The 24704-nt window shown below is 43.4% G+C and overlaps 1 protein-coding gene across 1 annotated transcript in view; it reads left to right on the top strand.

Moving 5' to 3' along the window:
- The window catches only part of pgap1 (post-GPI attachment to proteins inositol deacylase 1), a 176572-nt gene that overhangs the window by 97382 nt on the left and 54486 nt on the right, over positions 1–24704 (top strand). The window contains exons 20-23 of the mRNA XM_070873735.1: positions 11589–11682; positions 13053–13143; positions 13281–13475; positions 15981–16116. Of these exons, the coding sequence (XP_070729836.1) occupies positions 11589–11682; positions 13053–13143; positions 13281–13475; positions 15981–16116 (516 nt within the window). The remainder of the gene's footprint in view (positions 1–11588; positions 11683–13052; positions 13144–13280; positions 13476–15980; positions 16117–24704) is intronic.

Here is a 24704-nt window from a genome sequence, read left to right as displayed (position 1 = left end):
TGGTGGGCAATGGTAGCCGACTGAAAGCATTCACACAGTTCTCGGTGCCTGGCCTTTGGCGGATGGTATAGTTATATGCTGATAGCGCGAGTGCCCACCTTTGTATGCGGGCTGAGGCATTAGTATTTATCCCCTTGTTTTCAGCGAACAAGGATCTGAGGGGCTTGTGATCGGTTTCCACAGCTCAAATTTGAGGCCAAACAGGTACTGTTGCATTTTCTTTACCTTGAACACACACGCTAATGCCTCTTTCTCAATCATGCTGTAGGCCCTCTCAGCCTTCGACAAGCTCCTGGAGGCAAAGGCGACAGGTTGCAACTTCCCCGCAACGTTAGCTTGTTGTAATACACACCCGACTCTGTACGACGACACATCACGTTCTAGCACAAGTCTTTTACACGTGTTACACAAAAGAAGCAGCTTGTTGGAGCATAAAATGTTTCTGGCTTTCTCAAAAGCAATGACTTGGTTTTTGTTCACCTTTCCCAGTTCTCACCTTTGCGCAATAACACATGCAGGGGCTCTAAAAGGGTGCTTAACCCCGGTAGGAAGTTACCAAAATAGTTGAGTCCCAGGAACGACCGCAGCTCCATGACGTTCTGTGGCCTGGGCGTGTTCCTGATAGCCTCTGTCTTGGCGTCTGTGGGCCGAATGCCATCCGCCACGATCTTTCTCCCCAAAAACTCCACTTCTGTTGCCATGAAGACGCATTTCGACCTCTTCAGCCGCAGCCCTACGCGATCCAGTTGCTGGAGGACCTCCTCCAGGTTTTGTAGCTGCTCGACGGTGTCCTGACCCGTGACCAATATGTCGTCCTGAAAAACCATCGTGCGTGGTACCGACTTGAGTCGGTTCTCCATGTTTCTCTGGACGATCACTGCAGCCGACCGAATTCCAAACGGGCATCTGTTGTAGATGAACAGTCCCTTGTGCGTGTTGATGCAGGTGAGGCCCTTCGAAGACTCCAGCTCCTGCGTCATGTAGGCCAAAGTCAGGTCGAGCTTGGTGAATGTCTTGCCTCCTGCCAGCGTCGCAAATAGGTCATCTGCCTTAGGTAGCGGGTATTGGTCCTGTAGTGAGAAACGATTAATAGTTACTTTATAATCGCCGCAAATCCTGACCGTGCCATCACTTTTGAGTACTGGAACAATCTGGCTGGCCCACTCGCTGAATTCCACTGGGGAGATGATGCCCTCGCGTTGCAGCCTGTCCAGCTCGATTTCCACACTCTCCCTCCTCGTGAGGTACTGCTCACGCCTTGTGGTGAATAGGTCGTGCCTCTGGGATCAAGTGGATCCGCATCTTCGCCCCGGAAATGTTTCGAATGCCTGGCTCAAAAAGGGAAGGGAATTTGTTAAGAACCTGGATACATGAGGCCTCATCGACATGTGATTGCACTTGGATATCATCCCAGTTCCAGCGGATTTTGTCCAGCCAGCTCCTCCCTAGCAGTGTGGGGCCATCGCACGGGACAATCCAGAGTTGCAGTTCGTGCACCGTGCCACCATAGGTGACCTTGACCATGGCACTGCCCAGGACAGTGATGAGCTCTTTGGTGTCTGTTCTCAGTTTCGTGTGGATGGGACTCGGGGCTGGTCTGAGTGCCTTGTTGCACCAGTCTCTCAAAAATCTTTTTACTCATGATGGATTGGCTAGCACCATTGTCCAGTTTCATGGCTACGGATAAGCCATTCAATTTTACGTTTCGCATTATAGGTGGACATTTTGTCGCAAATGTGCACACCCCGTGTACTTTAGCATCTGCCGCCCCTCTCTCGGGCTCAAAATTGCTTTGATCCACCATGGACCGATCTTCCTCTGCCGTGTCGTGGTTAGCAGGTTTTGCAGAGCTTGCTGCTCGTCTGCAAGCTCATTGGAGATGCCCCATTGTTTCACAGCTCTTGCAAACATATCCTTTGACGTGGCATGAATAGGCTGAATGGAAGTCTCCAACGCCAACAAGGTGTGAATTGCCTTGCATTCATCCTTTGTTGGGGACTCAGTCATCTGGGTCACCTGAGGCCTGCTGGCAGTTGCAGACTCGTGGTTTCTGCCCTGTACATTTCTGCTTGCAAACACCGTTCCAGTTAGTTTATGAACATTGCTACCACTTGTGTGCTGAGAGATTTGTTTGGTGTTATCACCAGTGGACATAAACGCCTATGCTATCGCAATGGCCTTACTGAGGGTCGGTGTTTCTACAGTCAAAAGTTTTCATAGGATGGTCTCGTGGACAATGCCCAGTACAAAAAAGTCTCTTGAGCATCTGCTCCAGGTGGCCATCAAACTTACATTGTCCTGCAAGTCGCCTTAGCTTGGTGACGTAGCTGGCACTTGTAGAACCGATACCTCTCCATCAGCACGCACTCCCTCGGGTTAAGTTGCTCCCGAACCAGTGTACACAGCTCTTCATACGACTTATCTGAGGGTTTCACTGGAGCCAGAAGATTCTTCATGAGGCTGTAGGTCAGTGCCCCGCAGACCGTGAGGAGGACCGCTCTCCTTTTTGCAGCGCTTCCTTCTCCGTCCAGCTCGTTGGCTACAAAGTACTGGTCTAGCCGTTCGACATAGGCTTTCCAGTCCTCACCCTCCGAGAACTTCTCCAGGATGCCCACAGTTTGCGTTGGATTCGTATACTCGTCGCCAGTTATTGTGTTTCTAACACAGATGAGACTGCACACAGGGAGGTTAAAGTAACAGTAACCTCAGTCTTTATTAAGACACTCCAGAGTGAGGAACAGACCTGAGGGGCCGGCTTATATACAGTGCTCCCAAGGGATGCTGGGATCCCTTGGGACTTTAAGAGATGCGCTTACTGGTGGCGGAAAATGGGAGTGCATGCTTTACAAATACACAACAGATACCATCCCTTATTTCCTTAGTTAGCCAGAGATGGTTATCCGTTCTCTTCGTTTTTCCTTCTCAGTGGAATATATTTTTGTTGAGTTATGAAATATCTCCTTAAATGCCTGCCACTGCTCATCAACCGTCCCACACCTCAATCTATTTAGTTCCCAGTCTTGGTCATCTTGCAACCACATCTCTGTAATGGCTATCAGATCATACCCATTTGTATCTCTGTGCTGTCAACTCACCTATTTTGTTACGAATGCTATGTGTATTCAGAAAGAGCTTTTTAAATTTGTTGTTTACCGTTTTTTTTTCTTGCTTTGACCCCATTTTCTGATACTTACATGTTTATACATTCTGTCCCTTCCTGTCATATTTTGGTTTTCATTTTCCCCAGTGCGACCCTGCTCTTATTGCCTTCTCCTTATTCAACTCCATCAACTGTATTTGATCCATATCTCTTGATACCCTTACCTAAACGATCTACTGGTCCCAGACTTGAACATTTTAATTTACCCCGCATCCACATCCTTTTTGTGGGAGGGAGTAACAGATTTCCACTACCCTTGATGTGAAAAAGGCCTTCTGATTTCACTCAAATGATTGAGCTCTAATTTCAAGATTATGCCTTCTTGATCTTTCAAATGGTTAATAGCATTCTGCAAAATCGACTGGATACTCTTTTCACATAAATATTTCACATACACCTACAAGTGTTATATGCAGCTAAATTGAGGGAACTTTGCCTACACCTACTTTAACAAGTCATGATCTTCACCACATGCCAAATTGAAGAAAAATGCAAGAAGCAGCATCAACCTCTGTACATGGCCTCCTTTGACCTCACAAAGGCTTTCGACACTGTCAAACGTGACGATTTATGGAGTGTCCTCAAATTCGACTACCCTCAAAAATTTGTCGCCATCCTCTGCCTGCTTCACGATGACATGCAAGCCATGATCCTGACCAACGGATCCACCACAGACCCAATACACATGCAGACTGGGGTCAAGCAAGGCTGTGTCATCGCACCAACGCTACATCTCGTCCTCAATAAGCTCTCTGTTGGAGTGGAGCTAATCTACAGAACAAACGGGAAATTGATCAACTTTAATCGCCTCCAATCCAGTTCCAAGGTTTTCCCATCCTCAGTCATTGAATTACAGTATGCTGCTGACCATCCTCAACACCTTTAGCAAAGTATACGAGAGTATGGGCCTTGCATTAAACATCCGTAAGACAACAGGTTTTCTAACGACACAGTACTGCCCGCGATTATCAAGATCCATGACCAGGCCTTGGACAACGTGAACTATTTTCCACACCTAGGGTGCCTACTGTCAAGGGAAGACATCAATGACTAAGTCCAACAGTGCCTTCAGTGTGTCAGTGCAGCCTTCAGTCACCTGAGGAAGAGTGTGTTTGAAGACCAGGACCTCAAACCTGGCACCAAGCTCATGATCTACAGAGCAGTTGTGATATGCACCCTCCTATTTGCTTCAGAGACATGGACTATGTCTAGCAGGCACCTCAAAGCACTGGAGAAGTAGCACCAATGTTGCCTTCGCAAGATCCTGCAAATCATTGACAGGATAGGCGCACCAACGTCTGTGTTCTTGCTCAAGCCAGCATCGAAGCATTGATCTCACGACCAGCTCCGATGGACGGGTCGCATCGTCCACATGCCCAATACTCCGAGCTACGACATGGCAAGCAAATACCAGGTGGGTCGAGGAAACGCTTCAAAGCCTCCTTGGAAAAAGTACAACATCCCCATCGACACCGAGGAATCCCTGGCTTAAGACTGCTCAAAGTGAAGAAGCATCCAGGAAGGCGCCGAACACCTCGAGTCTCTTTGCCGGGAGCACGCGGAAGCCAAGCGCAAACTGTGGAAGGAGCGCACGGCAACCCAAGCACCATCTGCCCCACCTGTGAGAAACTCAGTCCCGCATTGGTTTCAACAGTCACCTGAGAACTCCTATTAGTGTGGAAGCAAGTCATCCTCGACTCCGAGGGACTGCCTAAGAAGAGTCACTTTTTAAATGGGGCCATATGTTAACCCAGCTGAATTGTTCTACCACCTTCCCCATAAACTGTGGTTTGTTCACTTTCTTTTCTGGGGGGTGCGGGGGTGGGGCAGAAAAGTTGATATCTTAATGATGCCATCCAATTTTGGGGTTCATTTCTGATTTTGGATCAAAAGATCTGGTGAAATCAGCTCTGAGCAAATGAATGATTTTTCAGGTTAAAAAAATGTAAAACTAAAACAATGTAATCAGACAATTTCTGTTCATCACCCACTCTGTGGCAGTGGGTGATGAACAGAAATCTATTTTTGTAAAGCGAAGGGACTTGCCACATTCTATATGACGAGTCACTGCTCGATTGTAGTGAAAGATGGGGTTGGACTATTGTTACCATTTTGTTTGGCTTGTAAATGTTGCTAGTTATTGCAGGGTTTTTCTTTATTTAATCCAAATTTCACAATTCGGTTCGGGGGGAGGTTTTAATTATTGGGTTTCATTGGATTGAATCCAAATATCAGAAGTCTTGGTTGTTTTGGCTAAGTGAGGAGTAAAGGTGGAATTCAAGCTTTTTGGCTTAGAATTAGACAAAGATATAGCTGATTGAAATCCAGGGGGAAGAAGTTAAAACTTGCCAGTTCAGAATGTTCTGTGCTTGTAAGTTGTGTTTCTGATCATTGGAACCACCTTCATATTTAGACTGCAAGCAGATCTAAGTGTTGATAAAGCTTATGCAGTATTTGTCTTGAAAAGTTCAAGAGCTTGTAATAGATTGTTTATGTTTGTAGGCAAGGGTTCTTCAGATATTGAATATGTACATAAATCACAGCAGCCATATTTCTTTAGTCAGCATGATGGTGTATTCTAAATAAAACATGGCCATATAACTTCAAAGAAAGCATTAGTTTTAGAATTGTCTTGTTCATGAGTATGTTAAAATGAGGTTTTTTGCAGATATTGATTCGCAACTTCCACTTGTTCCCCTTCACAAACTATAGGACACTTTGAGGAAAGATTTTGAGAACCTATTAGAACAGGGCCACATTACAGCAAAATTCTAAAGGGGCAAAGTGTGTTAAAAAGACGAGCCTGAAGGCTCTGTGCCTCAATGCGAGGAGTATTCAGAATAAGGTGAACGAATTAACTGCGCAGACAGCAGTTAATGGATATGATGTAATTGGCATCACGAAGACATGGCTCCAGGGTGACCAAGGCTGAGAACTCAACATTCAGGGGTATTCAACATTTAGGAAGGATAGGCAGAGAGGAAAAGGAGGATGGGGTGGCGTTGCTGGTTAAAGAGGAAATTAATGCAATAGTAAGGAGGGACATTAGCCTGGATGATGTGGAATCGGTATGGGTGGAGCTGCGGAATTCCGAAGGGCAGAAAACATTAGTGGGAGTTGTGTACAGATCACCAAACAGTAGTAGTGAGGTTGGGGACAGCATCAAACGAGAAATAAAGGATGTGTGCAATAAAGGTACAGAAGTTATCATGGGCAACTTTAATCTACATATTGATTGGGCTAACCAAACTGGTAGCAATGCGGTGGAGGAGGATTTCCTGGAGTGTATTTGGGATGGTTTTCTCGACCAATATGTCGAGGAACCAACTAGAGCGCTGCCCATCCTAGACTGGGTGATGTGTAATGAGAAGGGACTAATTAGCAATCTTGTTGTCTGAGGCCCCTTGGAGAAGATGACCATAATATGGTAGAATTTTTATTAAGATGGAGAGTGACGCACTTAATTTGGAACCTAGGGTCCTGAACTTGAGGAAAAGTAACTTCGACGGTATGAGGCGTGAATTGGCTCGAATAGACTGGCAAAGGATATTAAAAGGTTGACGGTGGATAAGCAATGGCAAACATTTAAAGATCACATGGATGAACTTCAGCAATTGTACATCCTTGTCTGGAGTAAAAATAAAATGGGAAAGGTGGCTCAACCATGGCTAACCAGGGAAATTAAGGATGGTGTTAAATCCAAGGAAGAGGCATATAACTTGGTAAGAAAAAGCAACAAACCTGAGGACTGGGAGAAATTTAGCATTCAACAGAGGAGGACTAAGGGTTTAATTGAGGGGGAAAATAGAGTACGAGAGGAAGCTTGCAGGGAACATAAAAACTGACTGCAAAAGCTTCTATAAATATGTGAAGAGAAAAAGATTAGTGAAGACAAACGTAGGTCCCTTGCAGTCAGATTCAGATAAATTTATAATGGGGAACAAAGAAATGGCAGACCAATTGAACAAATACTTTGGTTCTGTCTTCACAAAGGAAGACACACATAACCTTCCGAATGTACTAGGGGACAGTGGGTCTGGTGAGAAGGAGGAACTGAAGGATATCCTTATTAGGTGGGAAATTGTGTTGGGAAAATTGATGGAATTGAAGGCCGATAAATCCCCGGGGCCTGATAGTCTGCATCCCAGAGAACATAAGGAAGTGGCCCTTGGCTGTGGTTTTGCTCGATAGTAGGTCGGGACAGTGGGAATCTCGATCATCCTTTCATGCGTGTCACTAATTAGAAATAGTCGATGCATTGTTGATCATTTTCCAACAGTCTATTGACTCTGGATCAGTTTCTATGGACTGGAGGGTCGCTAATGTAATACCACTTTTTTTTAAAAAAAGGAGGGAGAGAAAACTGGTAATTATAGACCGGTTAGCCTGACATCAGTAGTGGGGAAAATGTTGGAATCAATCATTTTAAGGATGAAATAGCAGCGCATTTGGAAAGCAGTGACCGGATTGGACCAAGTCAGCATGGATTTATGAAAAGGAAATCATGCTTGATGAATCTTCTGAAATTTTTTGAGGATGTAACTAGCAGAGTGGACAAGGGAGAACCAGTGGATGTGGTGTATTTGGACTTTCAAAAGGCTTTTGACAAGGTCCCGCACAAGAGATTGGTGTGCAAAATCAAAGCGCATGGTATTGGGGGTAATGTACTGACGTGGATAGAGAACTGGTTGGCAGACAGGAAGCAGAGTCGGGATAAACAGGTCCTTTTCAGAATGGCAGGCAGTGACTAGTGGAGTATAGCAGGGTTCAGTGCTGGGACCCCAGCTCTTTACAATATACATTAACGATTTAGATGAAGGAATTGAGTAATATCTCCAAGTTTGCGGATGACACTAAACTGGGTGGCAGTGTGAGCTGTGAGGAGGACGCTAAGAGGCTGCAGGGTGACTTGGACAAGTTAGGTGAGTGGGCAAATGCATGGCAGATGCAGTATAATGTGGATAAATGTGAGGTTATCCATTTTGGTGGCAAAAACACGAAGGTAGAATATTATCTGCATAGCGGCAGATTAGGAAAAGGGGAGGTGCAACGAGGCCTGGGTGTCATGGTTCATCAGTCACAAAGTGGGCGTGCGGGTCCAGCAGGCGGTGAAGGCAAATGGTATGTTGGCCTTCATTGCTTAGGGGATTTGAGTATAGGAGCAGGGAGATCTTATTGCAGTTGTACAGGGCCTTGGTGAGGCCTCACCTGGAATATTGTGTTCAGTTTTGGTCTCCTAATCTGAGGAAGGACGTTCTTGCTTTTGAGGGAGTGCAGCGAAGGTTCACCAGACTGATTCCAGGGATGGCTGAAGTGTCATATGAGGAGAGACTGGATCAACTGGGCCTTTATTCACTGGAGTTTAGAAGGATGAAAGGGAATCTTATCGAAACGTGTAAGATTCTGAGGGCATTTGACAGGTTAGATGCGGGAAGAATGTTCTCAATGTTGGGGAAGTCCAGAACCAGGGGACACAGTCTGAGGATAAGGGGTAAGCCATTTAGGACTGAGATGAGGAGAAACTTCTTCACTCAGAGAGTTGTTGACCTGTGAAATTCCCTGCCGCAGAGAGTTGTTGATGTCAGTTCATTGGATATATTCAAGAGGGAGTTAGATATGGCCCTTACGGCTAAGGGGACCAAGAGGTATGGAGAGAAAGCAGGAAAGGGGTACTGAGGGAATGATCAGCCATGATCTTATTGAATGGTGGTGCAGGCTCGAAGGGCCGAATGGCCTACTCTTCTACCTAATTTCTATGTTTCTATCACCGCTCCTTTTTTAAAAAAAAATCTTGTCCACCATCCCAAGTCCCAGCCAGTTCATCAGAGTTATCCTCCCTTCTTTTATTTTCTTTCTGGTCCTTGTCAATTTCAATCTTAATCTTGACTTTCTTTGCCCTCTATTCTGCAAATTTACTGCTCTCCTATCCTCCCTGATCCTCTCCCACCAGAGGAACTCTCTCAACAACCCCCTCGATCTCGCCAATCCCATGGCCTCTCTACTGCTGTGGTCCCGATCACCAAAAAGACCATCTCTGACTGCTTCCTTGTATCGCTCAACACCCTTCATTCCCTACTCTCTTTCAAGCTCACTTCGTTCAGAAGCCATCCCTGGAAAAAAAAAACGAAAATGATTTAATAATGCATACAGTTCAGCTTGTGTGGTTTAGCTTCATTAACTTATGACAACACTATTCTGCCTTCAGTTAGTTGGGTTGTTGCTCAACATATTGTCAGAGTTAATGAACTCTAACTAGGTATGAATCACAGTAAACATATTGCTCTAATATAGGCTTCTGAAACCTATGCTCACCGATATAGTCCGAGCATTTTACTACTAGTGCACAAAACTGTAAGATACTCTGGGCAAGAGGACAATATGCCATTTGTGAAAACTACAGGTTGATACTTGAGGCAAAGCTGGCCATTATGGTAGAGTATTCACATACACTGACAAACAGCTGCTCCAGGGAGCCTATGGTGTTGCAAGCATAGTAGTTAAGACAGGTTTTTTTTTCAGATTTGTCTGATTGATGATCTTGACATTGGTCTAAATCGGATGGATTTGGTGAAAGGAAAGATTTATTTTGGAAAATGTAAAATTGGAGATTTCATGATTGCAGATTTGCCATTGTCCATAAGCTGTAAACTACAATATCCTTGTATGGGAGGGAAAGTGGAAAGGGGTTTTAGGTAGTTATCCAAGTTCCCACGATGTCACAGTAACAGCTGGCAGATAGCCCATCAGTATAAAGCTTTGCATCATTGCATCCAATAAAACACGCTTTACTGGGTTTGTAAACAAATAAGCAGAGGACACAGATCATAATTATAAAATCGTCTCTGATTACACAGTCATGCTCCCTCTTCCCCCAACATTCTGTTGACCGTACCTAGAAGTAAGCAAGTATCATCCGGCAAAACAGTTTTCCATTCATCCGTTATTCTCAAAAGCACTGGAGAACCTCATCCCAATCTTGATCTAAGAAACTGAAGTACCTCAAGAATGTCAACCATGACTGTAGTAGCACACTAACCTGTGAGTTGGAAGGTTGTGGATTCAAGTCTCACACCAGAGACTTGAGCAAAAAATCTAGGCTGACACTCCAGTTCATTACTGAGAGAGCGTTGCACTGTTGGAGGTGGTGCTCTTAAGATGAGACGTTAAACCTTCCCCCTCGGGTGGATGTAAACGATATCGTGGCACTATTTCAAAGAAGAGCAGGGGAGTTCTCTGTTGTGTCCTGGCCAATATTTATCACTCAACCAGCATTACTGAAACAAATTAGCTGGTCACTTATTTCCTTGCTGTTGGTGGCAGCTTACTGTGCACAAATTGGCTGCCATGTTTCCTACATTACAACTGTGACTACACTTCAGTAGTACTTCATTGGCTGTAAAGTGCTTTGGGATGTCATGAAAGACATTATATAAATGCAAGTTCTTTTTTTTTCTTCAACTGTGGTTTTCCTATCAGAGGTTGCTGTTTACTTCTTTTGTGCATGCTGCTGCTATTGCCATTGCTTTTACTGGTAAATTTTCAGGTAGGTGAAAAATTCAAGATGGTGGTTCAAACGAACTTCGCAATATTATTTTAGCAATTTAATTGGTTGTTTCCTGCTATTTGCTAGTTAAGGACTGGTATTTCCTGCTAACCAGTTCAGGATTGGTAGCTTTCAAATAAAACACATGATTTGATTAGTTTTCTGCTGCTTACTCATTCCTCATTCACTCTTATTAACAATCAAGTGCTTTAAATTCAATCATATTGAGTCAATCTTATTGACTTAAGTCCTTATTTTAATTAACCAGTCACTTTAACTTTTGTCCTTTTGAACCTATGATGCCCTACCGAGTATTAGATGCAGCATTTTTAAAATATATTGATAGGTGGGTGAAATGTCTCATTTTGGATGCATTTTGTGATGTCGTAATATGGCTTAAACTAACATCACCATGAGCTCTGTTATGTTACATAATTGAAAGAAATGTAATTTTTTCTGGGAACAAATTATTTTACTCCAGTTAGAATTATCAGCCAAGTATGTGTCTGAATGCTATGAACATTCTTTGTGTTAAAACTATAGTTGTGATCATCTCTCTTCCTGAGGCTTATTTGGAGAATACCAGTTTGTTGAGATAACCAGTTTGAGAGTTAACAAAAGCCAGTTAATAAGGAGATTAGTTAGGGGCCCATGCTGGGCTTCAAATTGTAACAATGAAGATGCCAAACAAGTGTCTTATCTGCAATGTTCTGGTTATCTGAAGCTGTGGCTATTTAGCCATTTAATAAAGCTATATATCAGAGCAGTGGAACAAATTCTGTGTGTTTGTGATGTACTTGTTAAATGCACAGCTGTGGCTTTTGTGTTCAAAAATAATTTTGACTGAACTTACTAAGTGAATTGTTGCCTTTTTTTATGTTCCAGCTGATCAGATTCCATGGTGTATACCTGCCTATGTATGTTGTTGCAAACATTTTATTAGCATTTGGAAGACAATTAATGCATCTTTATTCTGAAGGTAACAAACAAACAAATGCCTACAATGCATTTTAACTATATGTAAACGAAACAGTCACCAACAGGGGACAAGAAACTGGTTCAGATCTCTACCCTGCTCATTTTGCCACATTCGCTTTGCAGAATCTCAACAATATTATCTTAAGAGTTTCGAGCTATTCTGTTCTGACCACAGCCATTATTTCCTGGCAACCCATTCCAGCTGTTGACAAGATCACAGGACAGTTTTGGATAAGTGTCGACTGTAGAGAGGTAACCAGGCAGCTTCATCTTGAAAGCAGGGGAAGAAACGGATGGGATCTCCATTGTGCTGCCTTAAGTTGATATGCAAGAGTATGGCATTGGTGGGTGGTCTGGGAGCAGTGTGTCCATTTTACCATCTTGGATACTAGACTGGGAAGGAATTGAGGGGGCAGTAGATTTGGAGCAGAGGGCTGGAAAAGAACAAAGTTCTGGGGTGTTCCATTCACTTTAGCATTCGAGTATTTAACTCTTAAGTAAAGCGCTGGGACTTGAATCCATATAAACTAACTGCATTTGTTCCAGCAGTTTTCAGATAAGCGACTAGAAACTGGAGCACTGACCAGGCCTGCTATCCAAAAGCGCACCATGGAATGATATTGCTGCAAGTTGTAGGAACCCAGTGACTGGATAGTGTTCCTCCATAGCGGAATACAGAAAGTATGATGGTGGGAGGCAGTAGGGAGTCCTTGAAGGAAAAGAGTATATATTTAAAAGGTGTACTCATGACACAAAAGTTGCCAGTTGCGAGGAACTCTGCATTCCAAACTGCAGTTACCTCTCAAGGTATAGTTCATCCCCTCTTTAACCAGCAGTTTGAGGATTTTCATAACTCTTAGTTGCTTCTAGTCTGGTTCGCATTTCTCATTGTTCAACTGGTTATAGCAAATAGAAGACAGAATATTCTAGCTGAGTACATTCTACCTGAATAGTGCTTCCTAGTGGACAACCACAGATGGCAGTAATAAGGGCCTGAGAAGTCTATGGACCACATTTCCAGCTGTTCTGAGGGGGAGCTGGCACCGAGTCTCTGAGAAATGGGAAGATAATGTGAAAAATATAGGTTCGAGTGCAGCGTAAACACCAGCATGGACTCGATGGGTCAAATGGCATGTTTCTATGCTGTATATTCTATATAATTACATAGCAATATGAAATTACAAATTGTTCTCCCTTTAATATTGCCTTCTCATTGTGGGGAAGCAATGCAAAATGAATACTACATTGCATGTTGCCATTACATAAGAGACGTACTTCACTTAAAACATCTAATTGCATTTGCACCAATTGGAAAAATTATAAGCTCCTTAATTAAGTTTATTTTAAAATGTGATCCTGTCCTGTTTGTAGGTCACTGTTTAGATTTCAACGTTGCCTTAAATGAGGCAGCAAAACCATACAAAGTTATTCCATTGATCAATCTTGCTGTGTTTCTTTTAAGGTAAGCACTTTTGACTTTGTTTTTAAGCAAATGAGAAATATTTTAATTTTGTTTTTGTGGCCTCAATTTTCACACTTTCTCTGCTGCTAGCTTTGTTTCTACTTGCTGACTGAGATCAGGGTGTATTCTTTTTTCAGATATGACTGGTTTAAGGAAGTGTGGTCGATTGTGCTGCCTAAAATTGACATCCTTATTTTAAATGAACATGGCATCTCCTACCCAATGATTTCTATTCTCCTTTTCTTATTTGGGACAGCTATTGCCTATTGGAGTGGAATATTCTTTCGTTCATTACTTAAACAACTCTCCTTCTTGTGGTCAATCTTTCACAGGTAAGACCTCTCAACTGAGTGTGTACACTGGGTGGAGGTGGAAAGGAAAACTCCTGCATTCAACCATTGTGCAGTTTCTCAAGTCTGATTTTACAAGACCACAAGCTTTTTTAACATAACTCTATATTCAATATGACACTTTTCTGATACGGAGTGACTCCTGCCAACGACTGGAAGCTGCACAGAAGCAAACTGCACATTAATCTGGAACCGGAAGGTTTTTTTTCTACAGAGCATTTTTGACTGGCATTTTTGCTCACAACCTGCTCCCTCCTGGCATTTTTCCTGTCCCTCCTGGCATTTTTGAAGCAGGCCGCTCTCTCCCAGCATTTTCCTGCTCCCTCCCAACATTTTTCAACCAGCTCACTCCTGGCATTTAATTTTTTTTAACGAACCCGCTCCCATGACTAATTGGCAGCGCGCGTGCATTGGCAGCCGTAGTGTCCTTTCTGACACCGAGTAAGAGGAGTTATAGTTGCCAGGCCTCCGTGACTTCAGCCCTAGAGTGCCCTCTCCCTCTCTGCTGCTCACATGCTCCCTTGCCAACCCAAGATCAACATTTTGTGGTCTCAGTAACCTTATTCGCTCCTGACCTAAGCTCATAGTCCCAGTTTCAAGTCTCACTCCAGCACTCCTTGGGAAGTCAAAATGTTTTTAAGTGTGTGAAAGACACATGGAAATAGTGGGAGACACATAGTTTACAGAGGAGACAAAGAGAAGGAGACAATTGCAAAATGAGGGAATGAGCAAGAGTCGATGGAGACAGAGAAGGCAATAAAAGAAACTATATGAACCAGAGAGAGAAAAAGAAAAACAAAAGGCGTGGAGATCAGCAGGGAGACAATTATGGAATGGGGAAGAGGGAGAAAAAATTCTTTTTCTGAAGAATGTGGTGGGAGATTAACTAGTAATGGGTGAAAACTGCTGAATTCAGCTCAAGTGTGAATGAGGTTTAAACTTTTGTGAATGACGTTATCTCATGTTTGCTGCAATAATAAAAGAATCACACAGGATAAGGAACTGACCATCAATATAATGACTCGATGAGTCATGCTGGGATTTTTCACTACCCTGGTATAAGCAAAAGGATTTGAATTCTTGCTGTGCCCACAGCAGACCTTTGTTTTCCTTTCTGAACAAGGCTGTCAGTTTTGTGGGATGACTGACGCACATAGTTGTTAGGGTAGGTGCTTTGCTACTGCTCATTGGATTGTAGTGTGTTGATGATTTCCTATTGCATTTCCATCAGCTGTTGGTAATGTACCTAATGTTAAACGCAAGGATAATTTAACCAACATTGAGCCTGTTATTAAGGTCAATTGACAAGAAGATGGGGGACAAACCAGAGACTGTTCTTCGATGATAATTCTTTATTTTTTTACTGGAGCCTTCTGCTGGAGTTTGCATTAGAGTATATATCTCTTCAACTTAACAGTTAGAACTTTAAGCATGTTTATGTACATAGAGAATTAGATTGCTTTGGCAAGAGTTTTTATTGTGACACTTCAAATTTAAGGTTCCATAGAAACTGTGAGGCAGCATGAAACCAAAGATTTGCTTATTTCATTTGGTCAATTCATAGAACAATTATGAAAATTTCTACTATGTTTCTGAATTAAATTATTTATATCAATTTAATGATGTGGCATACAAAGGAAAACAAAATGTTTTGTTGTGTCACAGAACTAAACATCATCATAAGCAGTCCCTTGAATCGAGGATGACTTGCTTCCACGTCAAAAAGTTCACAGGTGTTTCAATGAAAGACCTAAAATTCCAGGTCCCGAACTAAGTCTTGAAGGGTGGAAGATGCCTCTGCGTGGATTTTTTTTTTTTTTTTTTTAAAGTGTGGTGGCCGTTGCACACCAGCCACCACACGGACTTGACAGAGCTAGGTTCTGGTCCAGTGGCAAGGATTAACCAAGACGACTGGAGACCAGCTCTGCTGCACGGACCTAGTGCGCGCGCACATCGCAGTGCGGGCTGGCCCGTGCTGCCCCTGGGCCCTCGCCTCTTCTGGGCCCCGAATTCGCGCCTCTCCTGGGGTCCCGAACACATCCCTCGACAATCTCTCGCCGCTCCTTCGCCCCATCCTCGCCGCTCCTGTTCACACTCCAATCACAGAACTGGACCTTGATGATGTCCCTCTTCGCTGCCGTTGCTCTCCTGCTCCAGCACGTGCTGCTCCCTGGAGTGGTATGCTGCCACGCTGCTCCTTCCGCTCCCCGGCCTGCTCCGATGGTGCTTGCAGGCCGGGGACCGCACAGCCTGCTGGGCCAGGCCGCCCGCTGCTCCTTCCGCTCTCCGGCCTGCTCAATAAACCAAAGGGGGATACCTTGTTGAAATCATTTGAATTTCAAAAAGGGCAATAAATGGCAAGACTTGCTCTTCGGGGAAACAACAAAAATGTAAATCTCCCAAGTAGACTCAATGAGAATTTCACATTAAGCTCCATTTGTACAGTTAAACAGTGCTCTAGTACATTTCATTGTTCCCATCTTACAGGCCTTGTATCATTAAAAAGGAATATGAGCCACTAAATCTTCAAAGTTCCAGTATTATGATTTTCCTGTTCGTTATCATCTGGACAACCTGCGGTGCTGTGGCTCTCGTACTTGGTTACATTCTTTATCTTTTTAAGGTAAGATTTTTTATTGATTAGTTGTGTCATTGAATCATTCTTAGATGATCTAATGTTCATGAGTTAGTTTGTGGTAAAATTGATGTCCAAGATAATCACCTTCACTTTATAATGAACTCTGATCTGTTGTCCTACCACGACATTTATTCAATGAAAAGTATATACTTCTGAACCATTTATGAAAAATCAAAATTAATCAGTTTCTTGACCAAACATTTCAGATAGCATTACTGTAGAGGTGCATCACTTCATTCTTGTTTAGTCATAAAGCATTATTAAGAAAGAAACGTGACTTTTCCCCCATATTTCATTGTTTAGCAGTTCTCCCCCTTTTTGAGGGTCTCCATATAATGTATGCTTCCTCAACAGAGATTGGGCTGATTATTTATTTTCAGGCATCTCCAATCTTAATTTGTTGGGAGTTAACTCATCAATGGAGATGCCACCCAAAATTGAGCTCAGAACAAATGGAAAGTTATGGCGGTGCATCTGCATGTGACATACAAAACTGACTATAGTACGGGCTGCAATTTACAATTCAAATGTGTACCAAGGTTTTAAAAAAAAAAAGTAGCATTTTTCAGATTCTTTTCACGCATAAAACTGTAGGGTAGATTTGTGCCTAGTTTTGCGGTGCTATGTTACGTTCTGGAAGTTCAGACTGGGATGAAGATCCATTACGCTGCATCTTTGCCCAATTAAGAGCTTGCCTCATTTTCCAACATTATTTCTGGAGGTTGATGAAGTGTAACCATCTCAAATATTGATTGGAGGTGGTTATGGCTTGCACACCATTTTGTGCCATTCTGGTGTGCAGAATGTCAGATGCAAATTACGTCCATGTGAAATGGAAGCTTCCAGGATTGTTGGGTGGCAGTAAGGTCGTGGAAAGGCCACATCAGTGGTATTTCACCCATTAATTAACTGTTTTTCTTGTTTTTTCCCTGCTGTCACTTCGGCTCTTGTGAGCCTTTGTGTCAATTATAAATGATTTTTTACACCGAACATTAATGGATTTCACAGTGGGAATCACCCTAGCTGAGATGTTTGGAAGAAGAGAAGGAGCAGAAAAGGGTGCCAGGCACGTTAGGCTGCACGAGAGTTGCTCTCCAGCTGCCAATGGTCGTGCGCTTGCATCTGCAGACCGAGGTGAACATACCTTGCTTTAGGACTCAGTTTGTGCCACCTGATGAAAGCAACTTGTAAACTGTGGGTGTGATTACAGGTGCATGTACTAAGCAATGACATTCTATCTGAAACTGTTTATGAAGTAACATATATTTAACTGCTGGAAGTGCAATGGGCTACCTCCTGGGTCTTAGAGGTAAGTATTGATAGAACTTCAACACCGTGTGAGGGGAGGTCATTTTGACAGGCAGATAGGCTTCGTACCATGCATTCTTTGAAGGTATGCATGAATCCTCTTCACTTGCCTGACCTAATGAGATCACTGAACATTTTCTGTACTGCTCTGCCATGTGGGGGGTGGGGGGAGATTGTATGAGCACTAACTGTCCCTGCCAGCACACTTCACATTGCCCAAGTAGGATTTCTAGGCTTTTGTCTTGTATATATTTATAGATTTTTTTTTAAATGTAATCTTTACCATTCTTCACCTGGGAACAGCAGCCCACACTAGATATAGTTCAGAGGGAACGGCAGCCTTTTGGTATCTTGCCAAGTGGTAATTCATACTTCATTTTAACCTGCTTGGCTCAGTTGGTAGCACTCTTGCCTCTGGAATAGAAGACTCTGGGTGTAAGCCCCAAACTAAGAATTGAATAGTCAATTTAGTTTGACACTTCAGTGTCATCCACCAGATGAGATGTTAAAACAAGAAACTGTTAGTTTGTTCATAAAGAAGGCAATTCATCTCATCTTAGTTCATTCAACCAGAAAGACCCTACACTGTCTCCATTACAGCATTGATTTTTTTACTTATTTATATGATTCCAGGGTTTTTCACCTACACTACTCTTCCTAGAAGTATTGATCATTCTGTGTATGAAGATCTGCCTGACATTATTTATTTCTAAATTTGCCTTTTATTAGTTTGAACTTTTTACTCCACTTTCGCAATTTAGTTTGAAATGTTATTCTGGATTAACCTTTTCCATATTGTTTCCCAACTTGTATAACTCTATGAACACCTTCCAGCCTTTTCCTTTCAAGACTCAAATGCCCAGGTTTCTTGGGCTTTCCTTTATAATTCAAACTTCTGACGCAAGGGATCAACTTTAGTACTTTTCTCTGAGCTGCCTCTTGCTCCGGAATATCTACTTTGTGTCATGATGACACACTGCTCAAGGTTTGGTCTGACCAGCACACTCTACGATTTGAGTATAGCTTCCTTTTAATATATATTCTGTTTTAGCTATATATTCCAGCATTCTACTTTCTTTCTGGATTGCTGTTCTGCAGTGGTTAGACATGTTGAGTGCCCTGTCTACATCACCCCTCAATCTCTTTCAATGTGATTTTTTTTTTAGTTATTTATACCTCATTTGTGGAGAAAGCTGAGTCTTCAGAATCGTCTGACTTCCCACTCTGTTTACTCTCATATATAAATTTGACCAATATGCATTGATTGTCTGAATCCAAGTTGTTATCAATTAGAAACAGTTATTGATCCAATAACCTTCAGCCAATTTCTTATCCATTATCAAGGTCAACTCTAAATCGGAGGGTTAAACCATCAATCTGAACTTAACTAATGTCCTTCATAGAAGTTTATTCAAGTTTGGACGGTCAGGTACATCACAAGATGTCAAGATAATTATGGATGATGCAGGCCATTCAGCCCATCTTAATGCATCCATCCAAAAAAAAAAGCACAAGTTCTTCCATTACAGCATCCAGTTAAATGTTTCCAGGTTTCTCAGCTCCACCATTCTATCTGGAATTCTATTTCATGTGTGAGCCCCCTTTGTGAAGAATTATTTGCTGAAATCATTTCTAAGTTTACATTTTACTAGGTTGAACTTGTGTCAACTCTCAGAATTTAATGAAAAATAATATTCCAGTTTTACATTTCCCATACTCTCAATTATTTTGTATAACTCCAGAGGACCACCTCTCCAATGTCTGCTATTTAGGCTGAAAAGCACAATTTTCTCCAGTCTTTCTTTGTAACTTAGACCACTGGCATGATAGATCAGTGTCATTGTTCTTCTCAGCAGTATTTAAATATTCCTCGTGTCTCGGTACCCAGAACGAGATGCAGTATTCAAGGTGTGGTATGACCAAAACATTGCATAGTTCGATCACAACTTCCTTTGATTTGTATTCTGCTGTTTTGGCTCTAGTTCAACATTCTATTGGCTGTGTTGATTGCTGTTCTACATTGGCTGAATATGTTGAGCATTGAGTCGACTAAGAGTCCGAGGTGTCTCTCCACTTTATCCGTAGCTATTTCGGCACCATTCATGGAATACATGTCACTTAGTTTTTCTTCTTTTGTGCAGTACTTTACATATGTTTGCATTAAACTTAATTTAATATTGCTCTGCCCACTTACATATTTTGTCCAACTCTTTCTGTAATTTCAGAACTACCTTCTCCAATTCCACTGTCTCTCTCCTTAGTTTGGTATCATCTGCAAATGTGACCACTTTGCAAATTTGTTTATAATTTACAAATTATATAAACGGTAGTAGTCCTGACATCAAGCACTTGAGCACCCCACTCAGCTGCCAAGGCCCTAAGCTCTGGAATTCCCTCCCGAAACCTCTCTTTCCTCCTATAAAATGCTTGTTAAAACCTACCTCTTGTCACCTGCCCTAATCTCTCCTTGTGTGGCTCAGTGTCAAGTTTTGTTTGATAATGCTCTTGTGAAGCTCCTTGGGCTGGTTTACTATGTTAAAGGTGCTACGTAAATACACATTTTTATTGTTGCCCTTTTGAATCTGATTATCATGTTAGCCTGTTTACGATCTCCTGGTATCTTTAGTGTCTCCTTTCTCATCCTGTTTGAAAATGGCAATACATTAGTCTGTTTCCAATCTGCTGACACCATGCCAGTATTTATCGACTCCCTTGAGATCATTGCTGGTGCCTCACAACTCTCGTCTCTCTCAGTATAGAGATTTATTTGTTGTCAGCCCTTTTTAGCCTGTTTTAGACTTCTATCTCATTCCTGTGTGTCATTAATTCTGGTTATGTTATCACTATTTAGGAGGAGGGCATGTTGCTCATGTTCTCCCTTGTGAATATTTGGAGGATGTAAGTATTAAGAATGTTTTCTAATACTCATCGTCTTTTAGCTCTATTTGCATTTTTTTTTAATTCTCTCCTTTCAGAATATCCTTTTACTGTTGTTTCACATCCACAGTGATGCTATTTTAATTGTCCTTTTCCTTCTGAACATTCTTTTAACAGTAATCTCAATTCCACTGAGTCCCTTCACATTTCACCTCATGATTTGTGGAGGTTGTTTTTCCTCCTCACTTGATTTTGATTTCTTGTTCATCCATTTCGGGTCATGCTCATTGAGTCTCTATTCTGCATGCTCAGGATTATGTTTTGAGAGGTGTTTCAGTTCTCTACTGGACTGGTGCTGAGCAAAAAGATCTTGCTTGAGTTGTTTATTTCTTTGATGTTAGCCTTTTTAAAATGATATACTTGGCTCCTGGTCAGTTGACCATTCTATGGTTATCCCATAACGTGCCATGACTTTCATTTCCTGTGTGTTGTTTGGGTCACTTACCATTATCAATTCAAGATGTGCACTACATTTCCTCTGACTGGGTCAAGAAACAGTCATACATTATCTTTCAACATAGAAACATAGAAAATAGATGCAGGAGTAGGCCATTTGGCACCACCATTCAATCCGATCATGCAACTTCAGTACCCCATTCCTACTTTCTCTCCATACCCCTTAATCCCTTTAGCTGTAAGGGCCACATCTAACTCCCTTTTGAATATATCTAACAAACTGGCCTCAACAACTTTCTGTGGTAGAGGATTCCACAGGTTCGCAACTCTCTGGGTTTCTCCTCATCTTGGTCCTAAATGGTTTACCCCTTATCCTTAGACTGTGACCCCTGGTTCTGGACTTCCCCAGCATCGGGAACATTCTTCCTGCATCTAACCTGTCCAATCCAGTTAGAATTTTATATGTTTCTATGAGATCCCCTCATTTTTCTAAATTCCCGTGAATATAAGCCTAGTCAATCCAGTCTTTCTTCATATGTCAGTCCTGCCATCCCGGGAATCAGTCTGGTGAACCTTCGCTGCACTCCCTCGATAGCAAGGATGTCCTTCCTCAGATTCGGAGACCAAAACTGGACAGAACGTTCAATGTGTGGCCACACCAAGGTCCTGTACAACTGCAGCAAGACCTCCCTGCTCCTATATTCAAATCCTCGCTATGAAGGCCAACATGCCATTTGCTGCCTTCACCGCCTGCTGTACCTGCATGCCAACTTTCAATGACTGATGTACCATGACACCCAGGTCTCATTGCACCTCCCCTTTTCCTAATCTGTCACCATTCAGATAATCTCCCTTCCTGTTTTTGCTACCAAAGTGGATAACCTCACATTTATCCACATTATACTGCATCTGCCATGCATTTGCCCACTCACCTAGCCTGTCCAAGTCACCTTGCAGCCTCTTGGCATTCTCCTCACAGCTCACACTGCCACCCAGCTTAGCGTCCTCTGCAAACTTGGAGATATTACATTCAATTCCTTCGCCCTAAATCATGAATGTATATTGTAAATAGCTGGGGTCCCAGCACTGAACCTCGTGGTACCCCACTCGCCACTGCTTGCCATTCTGAAAAAGACCCGTTTATCTCGACTCTCTGCTTCCTGTCTGCCAACCAGTTCATTATCCACGTCATTACATTACCCCCAATACCATGTGCTTTAATTTTGCACACTAATCTCGTGTGGGACCTTTGTCAAAAGCCTTTTGAAAGTCCAAATACACCACATCCACTGGTTTTCCCTTGTCCACTCTACTAGTTACATCCTCTTACTAACTGTGGGCTCAAATTTCCCCAGGAGTTGCCCTGTTTTTTTGGGAGTAACTTAAAAATTGCAAATTTCCCCATTTAACTTGCTCTGGTGTAAGTCAATTAGTTAGGATTTTTTTTAGTTTAGTTTGTTCTCTCCAAAAGGGGGCGTGAGGAGCCACTTACGCCTCTTCTCGCCATGGAAGCAAATTTGGCCAGCTGAAAATTACTCCAAACTAACTTAAGCCAGTGTATGTGACCACTTTTGAAGGCACAGAAAAACCTTACCTACATTTAAGACATCAGTGTAGGTAGCCAGAGATGGGGGGTGGGTGGAGGTGAGTTACAGGATTCTGAAGCACAAAAGACCTTCACAACATCACATCTTCAGCATAACAGCTGCACAACAACAAAAATAAATGAAAGATAAATCAGCGACTGAAAATAAAGCAGTCCTACCTTGCCGACTGCAGATCACACCAGCTAGCCCTCCCACCAGGGCTAGGGACGGCAGGCATGCATGACTTGTAGGGGTGAGGGATTTTTACTTTTTACAGTTGCCCCTAAATGTTGCGTGGCCCTAATGGAACATGAATCAGTTTTAATGTGAAAAATCTTGGATATTTTACAGTGCACTTCAACGACAACAGCAGCAAAGAAAGGCTGCACCCATCCCTCACCCACATTTCGGGGAAAGTGCACTTCCTCATAGGGTCGGTGATGGTGGTTGGGGGGGGGGGGGGTTGGGGGCCCAGCTTGGGTCTCACTGGTGGCTGGTGCATGGATTGAAGTGAGAATGGCATTTGAGTATCCGGCCTTTGTGCCCTTATTGCAGAAGCTAGCTCCCTCATGGCATCTGCCATCATTTGCACACCCTCTGAAATGCCTGCCCTCAGTTCCCGTCTCAGTGCAGAGATTTCACCCGACAGTGTCGCTACCTGATCAAGCACCCCACTGACGGCCACCACAAGTGATCTTGTGAGGCCACTGGTCTCCTCACCCAATGACAGAACCTGATTAACCTCTGCTGAAGGCTGCATCTCAGGAGAGACTGGTCGGCTCATCCTTCCCCCTCGCCGTGGGTCTGCCTCGTGGTACCCCTCCAGTGTGAGGCACAGGCTGGGACAGTGGGGTACTGGGTGTCCCAACATGCATTTCACGACCTTGGAAGGTGTGAAACCATGGAATGTCGCCGAGGAGTTTCTGGCAGTGAGATGTCCTGTACTATGGACTGATCCATATCGTGGTCAGCATTCTCCTGTGAATACATTTCCTTGGACCCCCCCACTCGCCTTGGTCTGGAGCGCACGCATCTGGATCTTCAGGATGTTGAGTATCGCCGTCTTCTGCAAAATACAACAGAACAGTCAAATGGTTAGCAGCACAGGAGGGGACAGGATGGGTGGCGTGAGTAGTCTGACACGTAGCAGGCCAGTCAGCAGGTTGATTTGAAGGGTGACTCTGCATTTTAATGACTCACCCTCGCGTTTGGGTCCATCTTGTGCAGAGCTGATTCTTTTTCTGCCGGTGCAACTCAGCAAGGCAGCAACCCTCTGTTCCAGGGGTGACAGTTGGTGCAGATTTGGCAGACCTCCTCTTGTTCTAAGTCTTTCCCTTTTATTGTGGGCCAATTTCTTCTGCAAAGATGAAAACATTAATTTTCTCACATGGTGCGCTTCTGATGGGTGGGACACATACAGATGGTCACATTTTCAATTGCAATTCAGTTTAAAGATGAAGATATTACTTCCACTCACTACTTAACCAACGTCCTGCCATTTCTTCTTGTACTGGTTTCCAAATCTTGCGGTATTGACCCCTGCGGAGAATTCTTCTGCAACTAGGTTCCATCTTCTTCTCATTTCCTTGGGTGAAACTTTTGACTGACCACTCTTTGATATCCAGCTCCAGCCATTTCTCAATGGCAGTCACTAGTTTCTCCACTTCCTCATGGAGGAAATTCTTTGTTCGTCTTGCACGCTCTTGCGCCATTCTTGTATTGGACTTACACTCAGATAATTTTCAAAAATCACACTTCTCACCTTTCTTTCACGTATCCAACACTCCTTTCCACTTCCTCAGCCACACACAAATCAATATTGAAACCTTACCTTTATATATGGTCCATTACCAATGATACTGAGGACGCTCTCCCTTTAATTGGCCGATTGCCAAGCTCCCTGCTGCATTGTGCATGCGCGCAAACTGAACCACCCATTGCGCATGTGCGCACGCTGAAACAGACATGCGCCCCGTGCCGGCACGCCACAAGACGCTGGGCCCAAGCCCCTCCTCTTCCTTCCCCCCCCCCCCCCACCCCCCCAAGCTGGCCGCGCTGAATAAGCACGGCCGAAGCTCCGCCACGCCCCTTCCCCCCCCCCCCCCCCCCCGGGCAGGCTCTGCAGCGCCATGCCAATGGATCCTGACGACGAGAGAGCGGCCAAAGTGAAAGGCAAGTTTTTTGCCGCTTTTCTTGGCGTAGAAAGTTGGCATGCCACCCCTAACTGTGCCGCTCTAGGCGGCTGGGGAAATTTTGGCCCTTAGACGCTGAACCATTCAGCATCATAGTATCAAATAATGATACAGCACAGAAGGAGGCCATTTAGCCCACCGTGACTGCTGGTTC

This window comes from Pristiophorus japonicus, chromosome 3 (genome assembly GCF_044704955.1).
Source record: "Pristiophorus japonicus isolate sPriJap1 chromosome 3, sPriJap1.hap1, whole genome shotgun sequence".
NCBI lineage: Eukaryota > Metazoa > Chordata > Chondrichthyes > Pristiophoridae > Pristiophorus > Pristiophorus japonicus.
This window is presented reverse-complemented; position numbering and strand designations above follow the sequence as displayed.